This window comes from Sorex fumeus, unplaced genomic scaffold (assembly GCF_029834395.1).
Source record: "Sorex fumeus unplaced genomic scaffold, SorFum_2.1 ptg000035l, whole genome shotgun sequence".
NCBI lineage: Eukaryota > Metazoa > Chordata > Mammalia > Eulipotyphla > Soricidae > Sorex > Sorex fumeus.
The window spans coordinates 10,075,448-10,090,298 of record NW_026606092.1 but is presented as its reverse complement, the minus strand read 5'-3'; the positions used below and the strand labels follow the sequence as shown (position 1 = coordinate 10,090,298).

The 14,851-nt window shown below is 34.7% G+C and overlaps 1 protein-coding gene across 1 annotated transcript in view; it reads left to right on the top strand.

Annotated features, from left to right (window-relative positions):
* The window catches only part of GALNT13 (polypeptide N-acetylgalactosaminyltransferase 13), a 687,813-nt gene that overhangs the window by 383,306 nt on the left and 289,656 nt on the right, over positions 1–14,851 (top strand). The window contains 4 exon segments of the mRNA XM_056117614.1: positions 4,083–4,249; positions 5,306–5,493; positions 5,495–5,517; positions 10,738–10,908. Coding sequence (XP_055973589.1) covers positions 4,083–4,249; positions 5,306–5,493; positions 5,495–5,517; positions 10,738–10,908 — 549 coding nt within the window.

Here is a 14,851-nt window from a genome sequence, read left to right as displayed (position 1 = left end):
TTTTTTTTATAGCTGTTCTTCTTATAATGTCAACTAGAGATCAACTGAGTGAACATCAACAGAGATCTGTTTAGAATTGTCGGGCCATCCGAGATTTAGTGAAGAATAATATTAATTGCATCAAGATCTCCATGAAATTTCTTTGCACTTTAAAGCACGGTTTTATAGTTTTAAGCAAAGTACCCAATAACTTGAAGCTGTTTAATATTTTTCTTATTGAGCTATTTGCTGAATCTATGCCTCTCATGTGCTAGGCAAAGCAATTTATACTGGAGAAGGTAACTTAGAATAGATTAAAAAACTTCACAGCAACAAGAAATTGTGTTACTGATTCCTAAGATAACCACATTGATTAATAATCTAAATCTTTAAGAATTTTAAAAATATCTTCAATAATCTTTAATAAACAGTATATTTCAGTGATAATATATATATACTTACTTTAACAATTAATTTTATTTTTCAGGGCCATATAAATTACAGTTGTCTTACCATAGGTAGAACGTTGGCCTTGATGATATATAGGCAATAATACAAGCTTGGGTTCATAAATCCATCAGAGACAATGAGTACCATAGCTCTTATACATTCATGTATCTGTGCATGAAATAACTGTGTGAAGTGACGCAGGAAATAACTGATTCATAGAATTTAAATTTTTTCATAGGGGATAGTTCAGTGGCTATCTCAATGACATTTCAGAAGAAGTCCTTCTCACAATCTCACCCCTCAAAAAACAACCCTTATTTTAACTTTATTCTGCATAGTTTTCTTAAATAATGGTTTACTTATGAAGAAGAGGAATAGTTGATAAAAAATATTGTTGTTCTTTTGTTTGGGGGCCCTACCTGGCTGCGCTCCTGGTTTACTCCTGGTTCTGCACTCAGGGATCACTCCTGAAGAGACTCAGAGGGACCATATGGGGTGCTTGGATTTGAACTTGAGTTGACTGTGTGCAAAGGCAAGCGTTCTGGCCCTAGTTGATAAAAATGTTGAGTCTCATTTTTTTTTGGTGCTACATTAAATCATGAAGCAGTAGTAGTTTTCTCTAAGTAAACAATAACTACATTAATAGTAAATTACTTTAATATAGTTTTGTCACCTAGAATGAATGCAACAAATGCAAATGAACATTTGTGAGTGGATTAACTCAGCCACAACAATAATACATGAGAAAAATTTAAGAATCTGTATCGAAATATCTGCTTTTATCTTCACATTTTCATTATCAAAATTAATCACTGTCACTGTCACTGACATCCCATTGTTCATCAATTTACTCAAGTGGGTGCCAGTGACATCTCCATTTGTCCCAGCCCTGAGATTTTAGCAGCCTCTCCTTACTCGTCTTTCCCAATGTATTGAAGGCTCTTTCAGGGTCAGGGTAATGAGACCGTTATTGTTACTGTTTTTGGCCTATTGAACACGCCACGGTTAGCTTGCCAGGCCCTTCCATGTGGGCAGGATACTCTCGGTAGCTTGCCGGGATCTCCAAGAGAAATATATTTATATATATGTATTTATATATATATATTCACATATATGTATGCCATATATGTGTATGTATATATGCATATATGTATGTGTATATATATATGTATCTATAAGATCTGTTGCCAAAATTAATATCTCACCAATTTTCCTTTGTTAATATTTAGTATATCATTCAACAATTTTGATCTAAAATTAATTACTCTCAGGGCCTGAATGACAGTACAGCTTGTAGAGCAATTGCCTTGTGCACAGCCAACCAGGGTTTGATCCCTGGCATCTCATATGGTCCCCTGAGCCTCACCTGGAGTGTTCTGAGTACAGAGCCATAAGTAAGTCATGAGCACCTGCCAAATATAGTCCCAAATTAAAAAATAAATAATAAAATTAATCAATCTTTTCCAAAAGAGACTAGGTAAACTTTGTAGATGGATCCTCTAGCCAAAATATTAATGATTATTGGGTAGCTTTCACCTGTTTTGCGAGTTTTACTTCTTTATTGATGGTGACTATTTTACCATACATTTTGCCTACCATGCTCAAAGTGAAGCTCTATTTTTATTAAATAGAATTGAAGGTGGAAATCATTCTAAATTCATATAATGCTGACCTGCAAGTAAAATGATGATGAAACGCATAAAAACTATTTGAATTTCAAAAACAGAATAGAATGTTATGATGCAACCAAACTGCTGTTACTCTCTTATATTTTGCTTTTCATATATATAAATATTTTATAGATGTAGATGCTTAGTGGAGTGATAGCACAGTGGGTAGGGCGTTCGCCTTACAAGCGGCCAACATGGCCGACCCGAGTTCGATTCCTCCGCCCCTCTCGGAGAGCCCGGCAAGCTACCGAGAGTATTTGGTATGCCAGACACAGTAACAACAAAGTCTCCAATGGAGACGTTACTGGGCCCGCTCGAGCAAATCGACGATCAACGGGAGGGCCTTTACCTTTACCTTTACCTTTAGATGCTTAGTGGATATTTTTCAAATTAATATATGCTGACAAAATGTTGGGGTTCAATCCCATATACATTAATTTTAGCAGATGATTAAAATATCAATAGGCAATCGGTATTTATTTCTCTTATATTTCTTCCTATAACACCCAGATTCTGAATTGTTTTACTTGCTTTGAGTAAGAGTAAAACATTAATTTTAGAATGTTGAATTCATGTCATGTGCTATATTGTTCATGAGTGGTCGGGAACATTTGATGAATTTTTATATTGAGAAATAATTTTCATTTTCTTATTGTTCAAAATAGTTTACATGAAAAAGTAACCCAATAAAGTTATATTCCCGAGGTTGAAGTGAGAAATAGTACAGGGGGTAGGGCATTTGCCTTGAGCACAGCCGACCTGGGTTGAATCTCTGGATTCAATATAGCTTCCAGAGCAACAGAAGTACTAAATTCCTAAGTGCAAAGCCAGGAGTAATCCCTGAGTATTGCTGCATGTGGCCGAAAAACAAACAAAGGAAAAGAAAAATCCAAATTTATAATGCTCTTTTGGCATTAAAAAAATTCCTGATGAACTTTATTTCTGCTCACAATGTACAGTTATTATCGTCTATTGTCATAATGGCTTAAAACTACACAAGAACAAAAAAATCACACCTTGACTGAAGGAAGCACTATGAATAACAAACTTCGAGTGAGCACCTAGATTAATATGCAAATTACATTCCTAAAGGTTTCCCATTGGATTAATTGCTTGAAAACTGAAACCTGGACTCTTTGGATCCACAAACAAGGTGAAAAGTATTTCTGAAAATGAGTCCTAAAAAGAAAAGTCAGTTATTCTATCGAACCTCACCAGTGTGCTCAAAAAAACCTGAGCAGCTGAGTCACTGGAAACCTTTTTTCAAAAAAAAAAAATTAGATTCTCATGCTGCACCCTGAAGCTTCTGAGTTCCATTCTTCATGGTAATAAATTCTTAGGCACATTTTAAAGTTGGAGGAGTACTGGGATCCTATTTCCAATCCTGAACTCTGATTCTGATTGTATAGTACCATTTGAGATTCTGCAAAATGCATCGTGACCCCTATACCTTTTCTTCATAGTAGACACGATTCATAGAATTCTCAAAAAGAATGAATTGCATACATGACTAGAATTTAGAACAGAAAGTAAATCTCGGCTTTACATACTTTAAACCCCCATGAACATGTCACTTTATGTTTTTATGAATTTCTGAGTTCCACAGTTTCTTTTTTTTTCCCCTACACAAAGGATGAAATTACGTGCACTAAATGAATACATCCATCCCTTTTGTACCCAGTCTTCAACTGACAGTTTCTCAATGTTATTTTTGTTTTTACAGACTTGCAGGGATCATGCTGCTTTGTTCCCTACAGGAGTTAAAATAAAATATTAGTAATTATGCATATTTAATTTTGAAAATGCCAAGTGATTATTCACAGCATTTATAAAAATGGAAATTATTTTAGATATTCACAAAATGTTTTCTTAGTATAAGAGTTTCAGGTCTAAAGTTGCATTATTATTATAGATAATTTCATTACAATGATAATTGTGAATAGGGAATTCATTAACATGTCTTTTCTTTTTCCTCTTTTCCAGATGCAAGACAAAGGTTTACCCTGATGAACTTCCAAACACAAGTGTAGTCATTGTGTTTCATAATGAAGCTTGGAGTACTCTTCTCAGAACTGTTTACAGTGTTATAAATCGTTCCCCACACTATCTACTCTCTGAAGTCATTTTGGTAGATGATGCCAGTGAAAGAGGTATACATATTATCTGTGGTGTGTGCGAGTGAGTGAGTGTGTGTGTGTGTGTGTGTGCGTGTGTGTGTGTGTGTGTGTGTTTGTAGGAGAGTTTGAGCTATACCCAGTTTTGCTTGGTGCTTACTCCTGCTCTTTTATCAGGGATTGGTCTTGGCAATGCTGGAGTATATAAGATACATCAAAGGAGTGTCTCCTCAAATCAAAGGAGTGTCTGTGCATACAAAGCCAGAACCTTACCCCAGTACTATCCAGCCCTACTTGTCTATATTTTTAATTAGAAAACTTCATTTTAGTCAAACAGGTAGCTGGGAAATATTTTGTAGTGTCCTTATAAACTGTATGCACCCAGAAAATTCCATGGATTTATCATCAACATTTACTTACCCAATCAATGACCACCTCAGAAACATGTAGCCAGTTTTTTGAGGTTCTTTTTGTTTGGTTGGTTGGTTGGTCGATTTGTGAGCACATCTGACAGTGCTCAGAGTTTACTCCTACTTATGCACTTAGATTTCATAACTAGAGGGGTTGGGAAACATAGAGGGTGCCACAAATTGGCTACATAATACGCAAGCATCCCACCCACTATACTGTGAAATTCTTGATACCATTTGGCTCTTACTAATCAGCACATAAAAATAATTGACGTTCAAAACTGTTTTTTTTTTTTAAAATATCAACTCAGTAGTGCATGTGATTGACAGTTCTATGACTTCAAGGATACTTGTCTCCTTTCACCCCATTTAGTTCAGATATTCATAAAAATAGCTTCACTCACCTATGTATCCATTATCTAAATTAGGGTCTGGTATATGTCCTATTTATCCTTATCCTATGTATCCTCATCCTTGTCAGCAGAGGTTATAATATACTGTACTTTAGTAGTGGATGAAATTTCCGTCTTTTGTTTGTTTATTTTTTATCAAATGCAAAAACAAAATAAAAAATCTTACAAAATTGGTTATCATTTGTTGAAGTCCATCTGGGCAGAGGTTTCAGTAATAGTTTTTAAAACAGTTTAAACATGTTCTCATAAATTCTTGTTGCATATTACAGATTTTCTCAAGTTGACATTAGAGAATTATGTGAAAAATCTAGAAGTACCAGTGAAAATTATTAGAATGGAAGAGCGCTCTGGGTTAATACGCGCCCGCCTTCGAGGAGCAGCTGCTTCAAAAGGGCAGGTCATCACTTTTCTTGATGCACACTGTGAATGCACATTAGGATGGCTGGAGCCCTTGCTGGCTGGCAAGAATAAAAGAAGACAGGTGAGAATTCATGCGCTATGTTTATGTAGGTTAGGGCTGAGCCCTTTTAGGCCTGTTCCCAATTTTCCATCAGAAGTTTTCTTTCATACTGCTGTTTTCAGGATGCTTATTTCCTGAGTGAAAAAGTAAAGCTATCTACCTCAGGTCTCTCACTGTTACTTAACAAAGACCTTGGTTTATTCGTGCTGATCATAAATATTTGATTAATAAATGCAATAGAAGGAGTTGGAGAGATTGTCTAGCAGGCTGGGTGCTGGCCTTGCACGTAGCCTATCCAGGTTTGATCCCTGCACACATAGGGTTCCGTGATCTCTGCCAAGAGTGAGCCCTGAGGGCAGAGACAGGAGTAAACCCTGAGCACTGACAAATATGGCACAAAAGAAAAAAAGAACCAACCCCTACCCCCCCTAAATTAAAGAAAACAGATATAGTAGATTTGTGTTGAATATTTACTTTCATGTGAACTAGATCAGTCCAATATGAATTAGTAAATTCTTATAGCGTATATATTCAATACTTCTTCTAGTATTCTCACAATCATCCTGTGAGATAGGAGATACAGATGTTCTGAGTTATAACTAATAAATAGGGAGGAACAAAGAAATAATTGCACTTTGTTATTGGAAGTGATGGAAGCAAACCAATTTTTCTATTCCCACAACAGTATTGTTTGTATGAGTGCATTGCCTTTTGAGGATCCTAAAAATAAATACACAGTCCTATACCCCACTAAAATGAAATCTTGATCTGAAATATAAGAGCTCAACCATAAGACTGTTCAATTATTTAAACAGTAATGTCACCTTGCATTTACAAATCATGATATCTGCAGAACTGAATAACACTGTTGAAATTAGGAGCGCTCATAGCAGCATGCAGTTTTTTTCTAATGATGATGCTATAAAGAAAATGGTATTTTGCAGAAACTCATAAGCATTGTCCATAAATAACTATAATTCCTAAGCACCTAATGAAGACAGCTAATATTGAGCTTGGCCTGATAAAATAACAGAGCATTGCCCACCACCTCTCTTGCATGGTCATTTCACTTACACTAGAAACGTCTTTTAGTATTGATGTTTTTAATTAAGCATCCATGACAAGGGCTGCTTAGTGTGAGCTGATTCAACTCTGTCAAATAAGTGGCAGGATTTAGTACTTGCCAGGAAGATGGATGGAAGCTGTCAGTAAAATTAGCCATAGCTTGTAAAGAAAGCAGTAGGAATCTTTTAGTCAGTTGAGTGTAGTAAACAGAAAATAGCATTTTTCCCACCCTGTATATTTTTTCAGTACCCACAGGAGGGTCAGATTGGCAAAAGCAAAATGAACTTAGAGCATACTAAATGCATTTACTGGCAAGCTTTTATACATTATGCCACTGGTTTAAATATGTATATCTAATATAACAGAATATTTTAATATAGCATTTTTTCAATATTGGCGTGCTTAGATCATTTATTTCTTTCTATGCCAGCATATTTAGATTGCGTTTGCAGTATAAACAGTTGTAATATCTTGTCCTGGTTATAAGTTCTAAAGTTGCCCAAACTAGACAATAAAATCCTCTTCAGAGTAATTAGATCTAATTTCATCTCCTAGCAAATGAAATCATTAAATTAAATGAATATGTTGATTTTGTTGGGAACAGAGCCACCAAGAAGCTTATGTAATGGTATTTGTTTATGGGAAGGAGACAAAACCAGGAAGCAGAAGTCATAGTCCCATCTAGAGAGTGTTACTGGCCCCTCCTTCTTGACCCCTTTGACCTCACAAATGAACCCAGGACATTGGGACTATTGAAAGTTTGCACAAATACCTATACAGTGTGGACACTATACCCCAAAATGCAGTGAGAAAGCTATGACTAATCTGTACTTTGTGGGAATTCACCCCAACCATTGGAATATTCAGGACGAACTGTGCTTTCTGAGTCTGGAGCAAGGGTTTTGCTCTTCACATGGAAGTTATATTAACAGGGGTAAAAGAAAAGCATTCAAAGGGAAATACAGAGATTTCCAGAGTGAGAAGAGAGCCCCAATTGAAAGCAAGGGATTACACATTTAGAGTTGGGATGTTAGGATCCCATCCAGAATGGGAGTGCATGATATTTGCTTTTGCAAAGTTGACTTTATAGTTTTTCCACACTGCTCTCTACCTAGGGGATTTTGTTGAAAGTAATCTTCACTAGGACTTTGGCAACAGAAATGGGCTTTGAAATTTGGTCTTTTTTTTTCAGTATGATCAAAGATCAAAGTCTTTTACTATTCCTAAAGTTTCTCTTAGGGAATTCAGTCTCCCTGTTGGGCTGTTGTTATTCAGTTCTTATGGGGCTCTGTTCCTGTGATACATCTCTAGAGGAGGTACAGCCTTTGTGACTTTGAGGACAGCCAGAGGGCAAGGGACAATAACTTCTTTTCAGATCATATCTTGATTTTATTACTTCCTAAAATTCACTGCCAAGCACCTTCTTAGCTAATGACCTACTTCAGTTAGAAAATCCTGTTGATATCAGAGAAGACAACTTTGCTGGATATCATGTGCTCATCTTGTGATTATATATGTCCTTGTGATTCTTACTATAATTCTAAGTTGCTCTTCTTAGTAATTATCAGGAAACTTGGGGAGAAAGTGTTTTAAGTACTTGCAAGTCTTGGAAAATACACATACATGCACACTGAGGGTTCCCATAGTAACTATTGGTGAATTTAACACAAAAGAGCATGAAATTAAAGCTCGGGAAGAGAACATCTTAAGTGGCCTAAATGATTAATTGCTGAAAACAATCAAGAAGGTTGAGTCCTTGAGGGGAGATTCTTAATTGACATTGTGTTTCCTCAAGATAACTGTGTTTAGTCATATAAGGGAGGGTTGAGGTGTCTCCCAAGCAGTGCTCAAGAGGCTCTCACCCAGAATCTCAGGACCACTCCCTAGCATATTCAGCCAATTGAACTGGAATGTTCAACGCAATGTTGTCAGTCCCTGTGGTGCTGGGGACTATTGGGCCCATCCACTGTAACAGTTCCTGGGGTCCATGTGTACCTCCTGATCCCCATGCTGACACCCTAAGCTCTTACGCAATCATTTTAAGGTGTTCAAAGTGGATGCCTCTTTGAAGTAGATATGTGGTCAAAGCTTAAGTAACTCACTTATATTAAAAAAACAAAAAAGAAAAATAATAAAACTTCTCAGGGTTTACACAAAATAAAATATTAGAAATGTTGGTGTTAGGGAACCAGAATAAATAATGTTCTTTTGTTTTCTTTATCTGTAGGTTTTTAACTGCATATTTGTATATTTACCTTTATCAAATACAAAAAAAAGAGTCCTGATTTTAAAACTTAGCTACAATGAATACAAAGTTGGATAGATTTGAATATTTACTTTGAGATGGCAGAAGTTAAATCCTAGAATAAAATACATAAAACAGTAATGAGGGGAACTGGAGAAAGAATAACATGAATTAAAAACAGTACAGATAATTACACTTTCACATTTGTGTATACTACGTTGTAAACCTCACCAAAAGTCTTAATTATTTTATTGCACTGCTCTATAATTGACCCTCTTTACCCATTTCACCCACCATCTCACATCCTTCCCTTCTACTGACCATTGAGTTGACTTCCTGTCTGTTTTGTTTTTCATTAGCTCTGTTTTATTTTCAACATGAGTAAAATAGATCTTTCTCCTGCTTGACTCATTTCAGTTAACTAAAATGAACATTTTCCTTACACTAAATAAATAAATAGATAAAAAAAAAAGCATGTACTGATCTCTCATGTGCTCTATCAAGATTAGCAGATCTTCTCGTTCTTTCCCTTATTAAGAAAAATGAATATAAGTATAATAATCTGGAATTTGAAGTTACTGATTGTTTCCCTATTTGAAATATATAGTTCATATTATAAATACGGGTGGAGCAATAGCACAAAGGGTAGGGTGTTTGCCTTGCACACGGCTGACCCCTGTACGATTCCTCTGTCCCTCTCAGAGAGCCCAGCAAGAGAGTATCCCGCCCACATGGCAGAGCCTAGCAAGCTACCATGGTGTATTTGATATGCCAAAAACAGTAACAACAAGTCTCACAATGGAGACGTTACTGGTGCCCGCTCGAGCAAATAGATGAACAACAGGAGGACAATGCTACAGTGCTACTATAAATACATGCTGAGTTCTTTTTTTTTTTTAATTAGTGAATCACCATGAGGTACTGTTACATACTTACAAACGTTCGTGTTTGCCTTTCAGTCAATGATCGGTTACCCATCCCTCCACCAGTGCCCATTCTCCACCACCAATGATCTCAGTATCCCTCACATGCCGCCACCCACTGCCCCTCCCCACCCCGCCTCTGTGGCAGGGCATTCCCTTTTGTTCTCTCTTTCCTTTTGGGTATTGTGGTTTGCGTTAGCGGTATTGAGTGAGTGGCCATTGTGTTCAGTCTATAGTCTATATCCAGCAGATCCCAATCTGACTGGGTCCTCCAAACACCCATTACTTGATGTTTCCTTCTCTGTTTGAGCTCATGACAGTTCACATAGAAATTTATTTCATAGGAAACATACCTATTCTTACGAGCATGGTTTTTATTGATCGTTTTGAGTTTTTGTTGTTCGTTTTGGGGCACACCTAGTGTGTCCCAGGGTCTCTCCTGACTCTGCACTTAGGAATTACTCCTGGCTGTATGTGTAGGAAACCAGCTGGGGTGCCGGGGTAGAATCTAAGTCCCCAGCATGCAAAGCAGTGGCTCCGGACTTTTTAATTTATTGTAAAGTTTTATTTATTTTTCCTGGTAGGTATTTTTCTTCATGGAATTTGTTTCAAAACTAGCTCTTACAACTGAGACAGTTTAAAGTTGGGACACAAATTACCATACGTATTTACCATTATCCATTTTCTAATTCCTTCATTGTATTGCTTTCCAGTGGACTATAATCAAAATGATGCTTAATATGAGTTCCTATTACTAACCATGCTGTGGATAGAAGTTTTGTGAATTACAGACTATATTTATCCTGCTGAGCTAATACTTAGAACTCATTTGAAAATCAGCTTAAAGATCAATTAGTGCATTTGATTTGATTTTATGTGTGAAAGTATAAAATAGACTGTAGGAAGTAGTTACTGGTGCCCGCTAGAGGAAATAATTTTATAGAAAAAACGAATGAATGAAAATTTTAAAAAAGCATTTGTATAAACTGCTTTTAAATTTTCCTGCAGGAAAACAGTTGTATGTCCCATCATTGATGTGATTAGTGATGATACCTTTGAATATATGGCTGGGTCAGACATGACTTACGGGGGTTTTAACTGGAAACTGAATTTTCGTTGGTACCCTGTTCCCCAAAGAGAAATGGATAGACGGAAAGGAGACAGAACATTACCTGTCAGGTATGTGGATCAAATCTTCTGAAAGATATAATTTCTATTTATTTATAATTTAAAGGTTAAAAAAGTTACATTGTTTTTAATAAATCTTTAAAGCCATATACATTTTATTATATTCACAAGTATAATACCTTCTGCTTGATTCTCTAAGAAATAATGACAAAGCTAAATCTACTTGAAATTAGCAGAGGCAAATTTAAGTATTGTCAGTGTGACAAATTTTTTTTTGAAAATTTGTGTTTGAATATTTAAAGTACATTTATTTTAAATCTTCTATGTAATCTGTATATTCTAATCTTGGCAATTGAGGTAGATGGTTATCTAAATGTATGTGTGTTATAATAGAGCTATTTATAGACCAAAATAACTAGAAGAATTTTTGATAAATATTATAAATTTACAAAACTTAAATAAGTGTATTCTTTGTAAATGAAAAGATCCATTTGTAAAATCAAAATCTGCTAGCAATTATGAAGAATTTATCATTTACTTTATTTACTTATTAAACACACAACTCAGAGCATACGCCTCGCATATGTGAGTCCCTGGTCTCTATTTCTGCATCAAAGAAGACAAAATTAACCCTTTACTTTAATAAACCATTTGTATGTCATTTGCCTGCAACCCAAAATCGGTGTATTTCACAGTTCCTAAAACTGTAACTATTTTTCGACCCAGTTTGCTCTTTAAAGATAAATTTAGCAAATAGATTTTTGGAATAATGACTCTAACATTCTAGTTTTGGGGATTTGGAGTGGCCTCTCAGTTAGTGCTCTATTTCCACTCCCTGCAGTACCCAGCCAACAAACATGGAGGTTCAGTGCTTGAACTCAGAGATTGGTGCTGTTTGGGTGTTAACTTCAACAATGCTGCTCAGGCCTCCCTCATGGCCATGTCAGGCAATCCTGGATTGAGGGGGCATGTGATGCCTGCCCAGTATGTAACTTGCATTCAGGTGCAAGCAAGGCATGAACCTTTAACTACCGTGATCTTCTGTGCCTAAGATCCTAAATTTCTAAAGCAACGTACCTAACTAAAAAATCTACATAAGAATGTCTCCTAAAATTCTGATGTAATGATATTCCTTGTCAAGTCTAATTTTTATGTTGGATTAATAAAATCTAGTTCTAAAAGTCAGTTAATCATTGTAAGCAGTTATAATTGTTATTAAATAGTTGAAAATTGAAGTTTTAACATTGCTTAAGTATATATTATAAAGAGAAAGATAAAATGTCATTCTAGACAGTTGCATAAAACAGCTGAAATTGTGATATTAGTAATTAAGGTGTAAATTAGGAGCTTTTTTTTAAAATCTTACTATAACCTACACTTTCAGCAACTCTTCTTGATTCTTGCATTAACAAGAATGCTGAATCTCAATATTATAATTGTTTTTAGGAGACCCCTAGATCATTGTTTCATTTCACATTCCCTGAATTTTAAGCTTCATGTGCCAATTTAATGAATCTCTAAATATTTGTGAATACACAAAATAAAGATAATGTTTATTTATTTGAAGATAAAGTGTAAAAGGATGTCTTAGTATTCATTTTTAGTGACACTGGCAAAAGATATGCTAAATTTAACTTTATTTTCTCACTGAGTCAGAAGGTAATTAAGAGGGACATTTATAGTAATACATTTCTGATCTCATTTATAAACATAAGATCTAAATAGAAATTGAGTGCTATTTTTAATCTTTCATTAAACAAAGCAAAAAGTAAACTGTGAAATTTCCAGTTATCCAATTTGCTCAAAAGATTTTTTTTTTTACACAGGACTACACACATCCAAAGTGAGGGTTCTGCCACTGAGTTACATCCCTGGTCCCAAAGTGCTCTATTTTAATCAGATGTTTGCGGTTTATAAAAGTTCAATGGAGAGCTAATAAAATTCTAAGGATATTTTATTTTTTTCTCTTAATAATTGTTCAGTACTATACTTTTGAAAATGTTGATGGAAATGGAGTTCGAGAAACCTCAGTCTTTGCTGAAGTTTCGAGATTTTTATGGCAAAAGGTTAATTAATTCACTGACTGTGTTGTAATAGCCTGCAGGTAATTTTCATCAGCAGAGCTGTAATGTGACTTTCTTTGTACTTTTAATCTATTACGCGAAGATGTGATCATTTTTTCTCACATTCGTACAAACAGATAAATCATTCTAGGTGTTGAAGACATTTTTTTTCCAACTTGATTAGCAGAATTCTGAGTAGCTAAAGTGATTAAAATTAGTTTGAAATTTCTGTTTCCGTGGCCATATGCTTGATTTTAAATGTCAAAGATAGAACTTTCTAGTAACTGTAATTGGATAGTTATCATTTAAAAATATAATTGTGCATCTGCATACGTAGTGATCAATGTGAAATTGTGATCTGACTATAGATAAAACATATTTAAAGTTTAAAATGGTTTTACATATTATACTGTTGTTGACTTTTGGACTTAACATGAGCTTGTGAAATACCTTGTTAAGTTACAAATACGGAAAGTAGTGCACATAATCCAGAGTCTTTCCAGAGTTTTCTTTAATCAGTAAACTAACCTTGACATCTTAGTGGTGAATTTATATGACTTTTCAGAAATATCTTAATTATATGTGTGACAAAAGAATAATCAAATTGTTAAGCCAGAGAACTATGTCTCAAATTTGTTGTATAGATGTTTTGACTGCATATTATTTTACATTAAAATTATGAATATTAAAATTTATGTGTTTTCAATTAAAATTGTTTCTAATGAATTTTGAGAATGTATAGATCTCTCTACAATGGTCTAGTATTTTTAATTGGCACAATCAGGTAGAGTTGAGTAGAAATTGCCATTAGATGTCAGATTAAAGTTGAATTCCATTTACCACCCTTTTGTACATTTCCTTGACTCAAGACCAAAGATTATTTACTATTGCTAATTATTCTTCCACTGGGAGAAATAGCACTTTGTACCTGTCCCAAACAAAAGTGAGAGAAATAATGCATATCTCAACTCATTAATTTTATATAATTATTTTACTTCCCTGACTATCTCTAAAATTTGTGGCCCTTAGCTTATAAGCTACTCCCTGGGAAATGGCTTGGTTTGAATCTCATCAGACGTAATAGTTTTGGACAAGGGCATACATATTTTACCTAGTGAGGTTAGCAATAGGTAATATAAATTATCTAGTTATGTATATTATGCATATATTATCTTCTGAATTCTTTCATTAGATGAATATTATTATGAAATTTTCAAAAACATATAACTTTTAGATTGCTTTGGTTTATGATATTGAAATGAATTTGATCCCATATGCAAAATAATATACATATATACTGTAAATAAATGAGCACTACTATTTTCTGCACATACAATGTTTAATAAAATGCACTCTACTCTAAAATTTCTTACTGTTTGCTGGACAAGGGAAAGAGGCTAGTATTAAATAACCAGAATGTGAATACATGAGCTGAACTGCTAGTTAGTGCAGAGCTAGTTAGTGCTAATTAGTTAGGGGAGATAATATAGGATGTAAAGTGCTTGCTTTTACATAACGTACGTATGTACGTAACCCTGATCCTAATGCAACAACTTAGTTTTTCAAGCACCTCCAGTGATCACTCCTGAGCACTGATCCAGAAATGTTCCATAACACCACCTGGAGTAGCCCCCAAACATAAATATATGAATAAACAATAGAATGTTAAAAATGACTAGTGCTCGTGATGACTCTGGGGTAAAAAATACCTGTCTTTAATTGAGTTCCTCTCTAAATTACTCCATGTAAATATCCTTCAATAGTTACAAAAATAATGATTTCCAATTTAAATTCTTAATACTAATAAAATAGATTCTTTATAAGCTTTATTATAAACTATTTTTCCAATATACATTTTAACTTAACTTTCTTTACCCATTATATTTTATCTCATGAACTCAATTGAATTTAGTCATTATTCTTAGGATAAC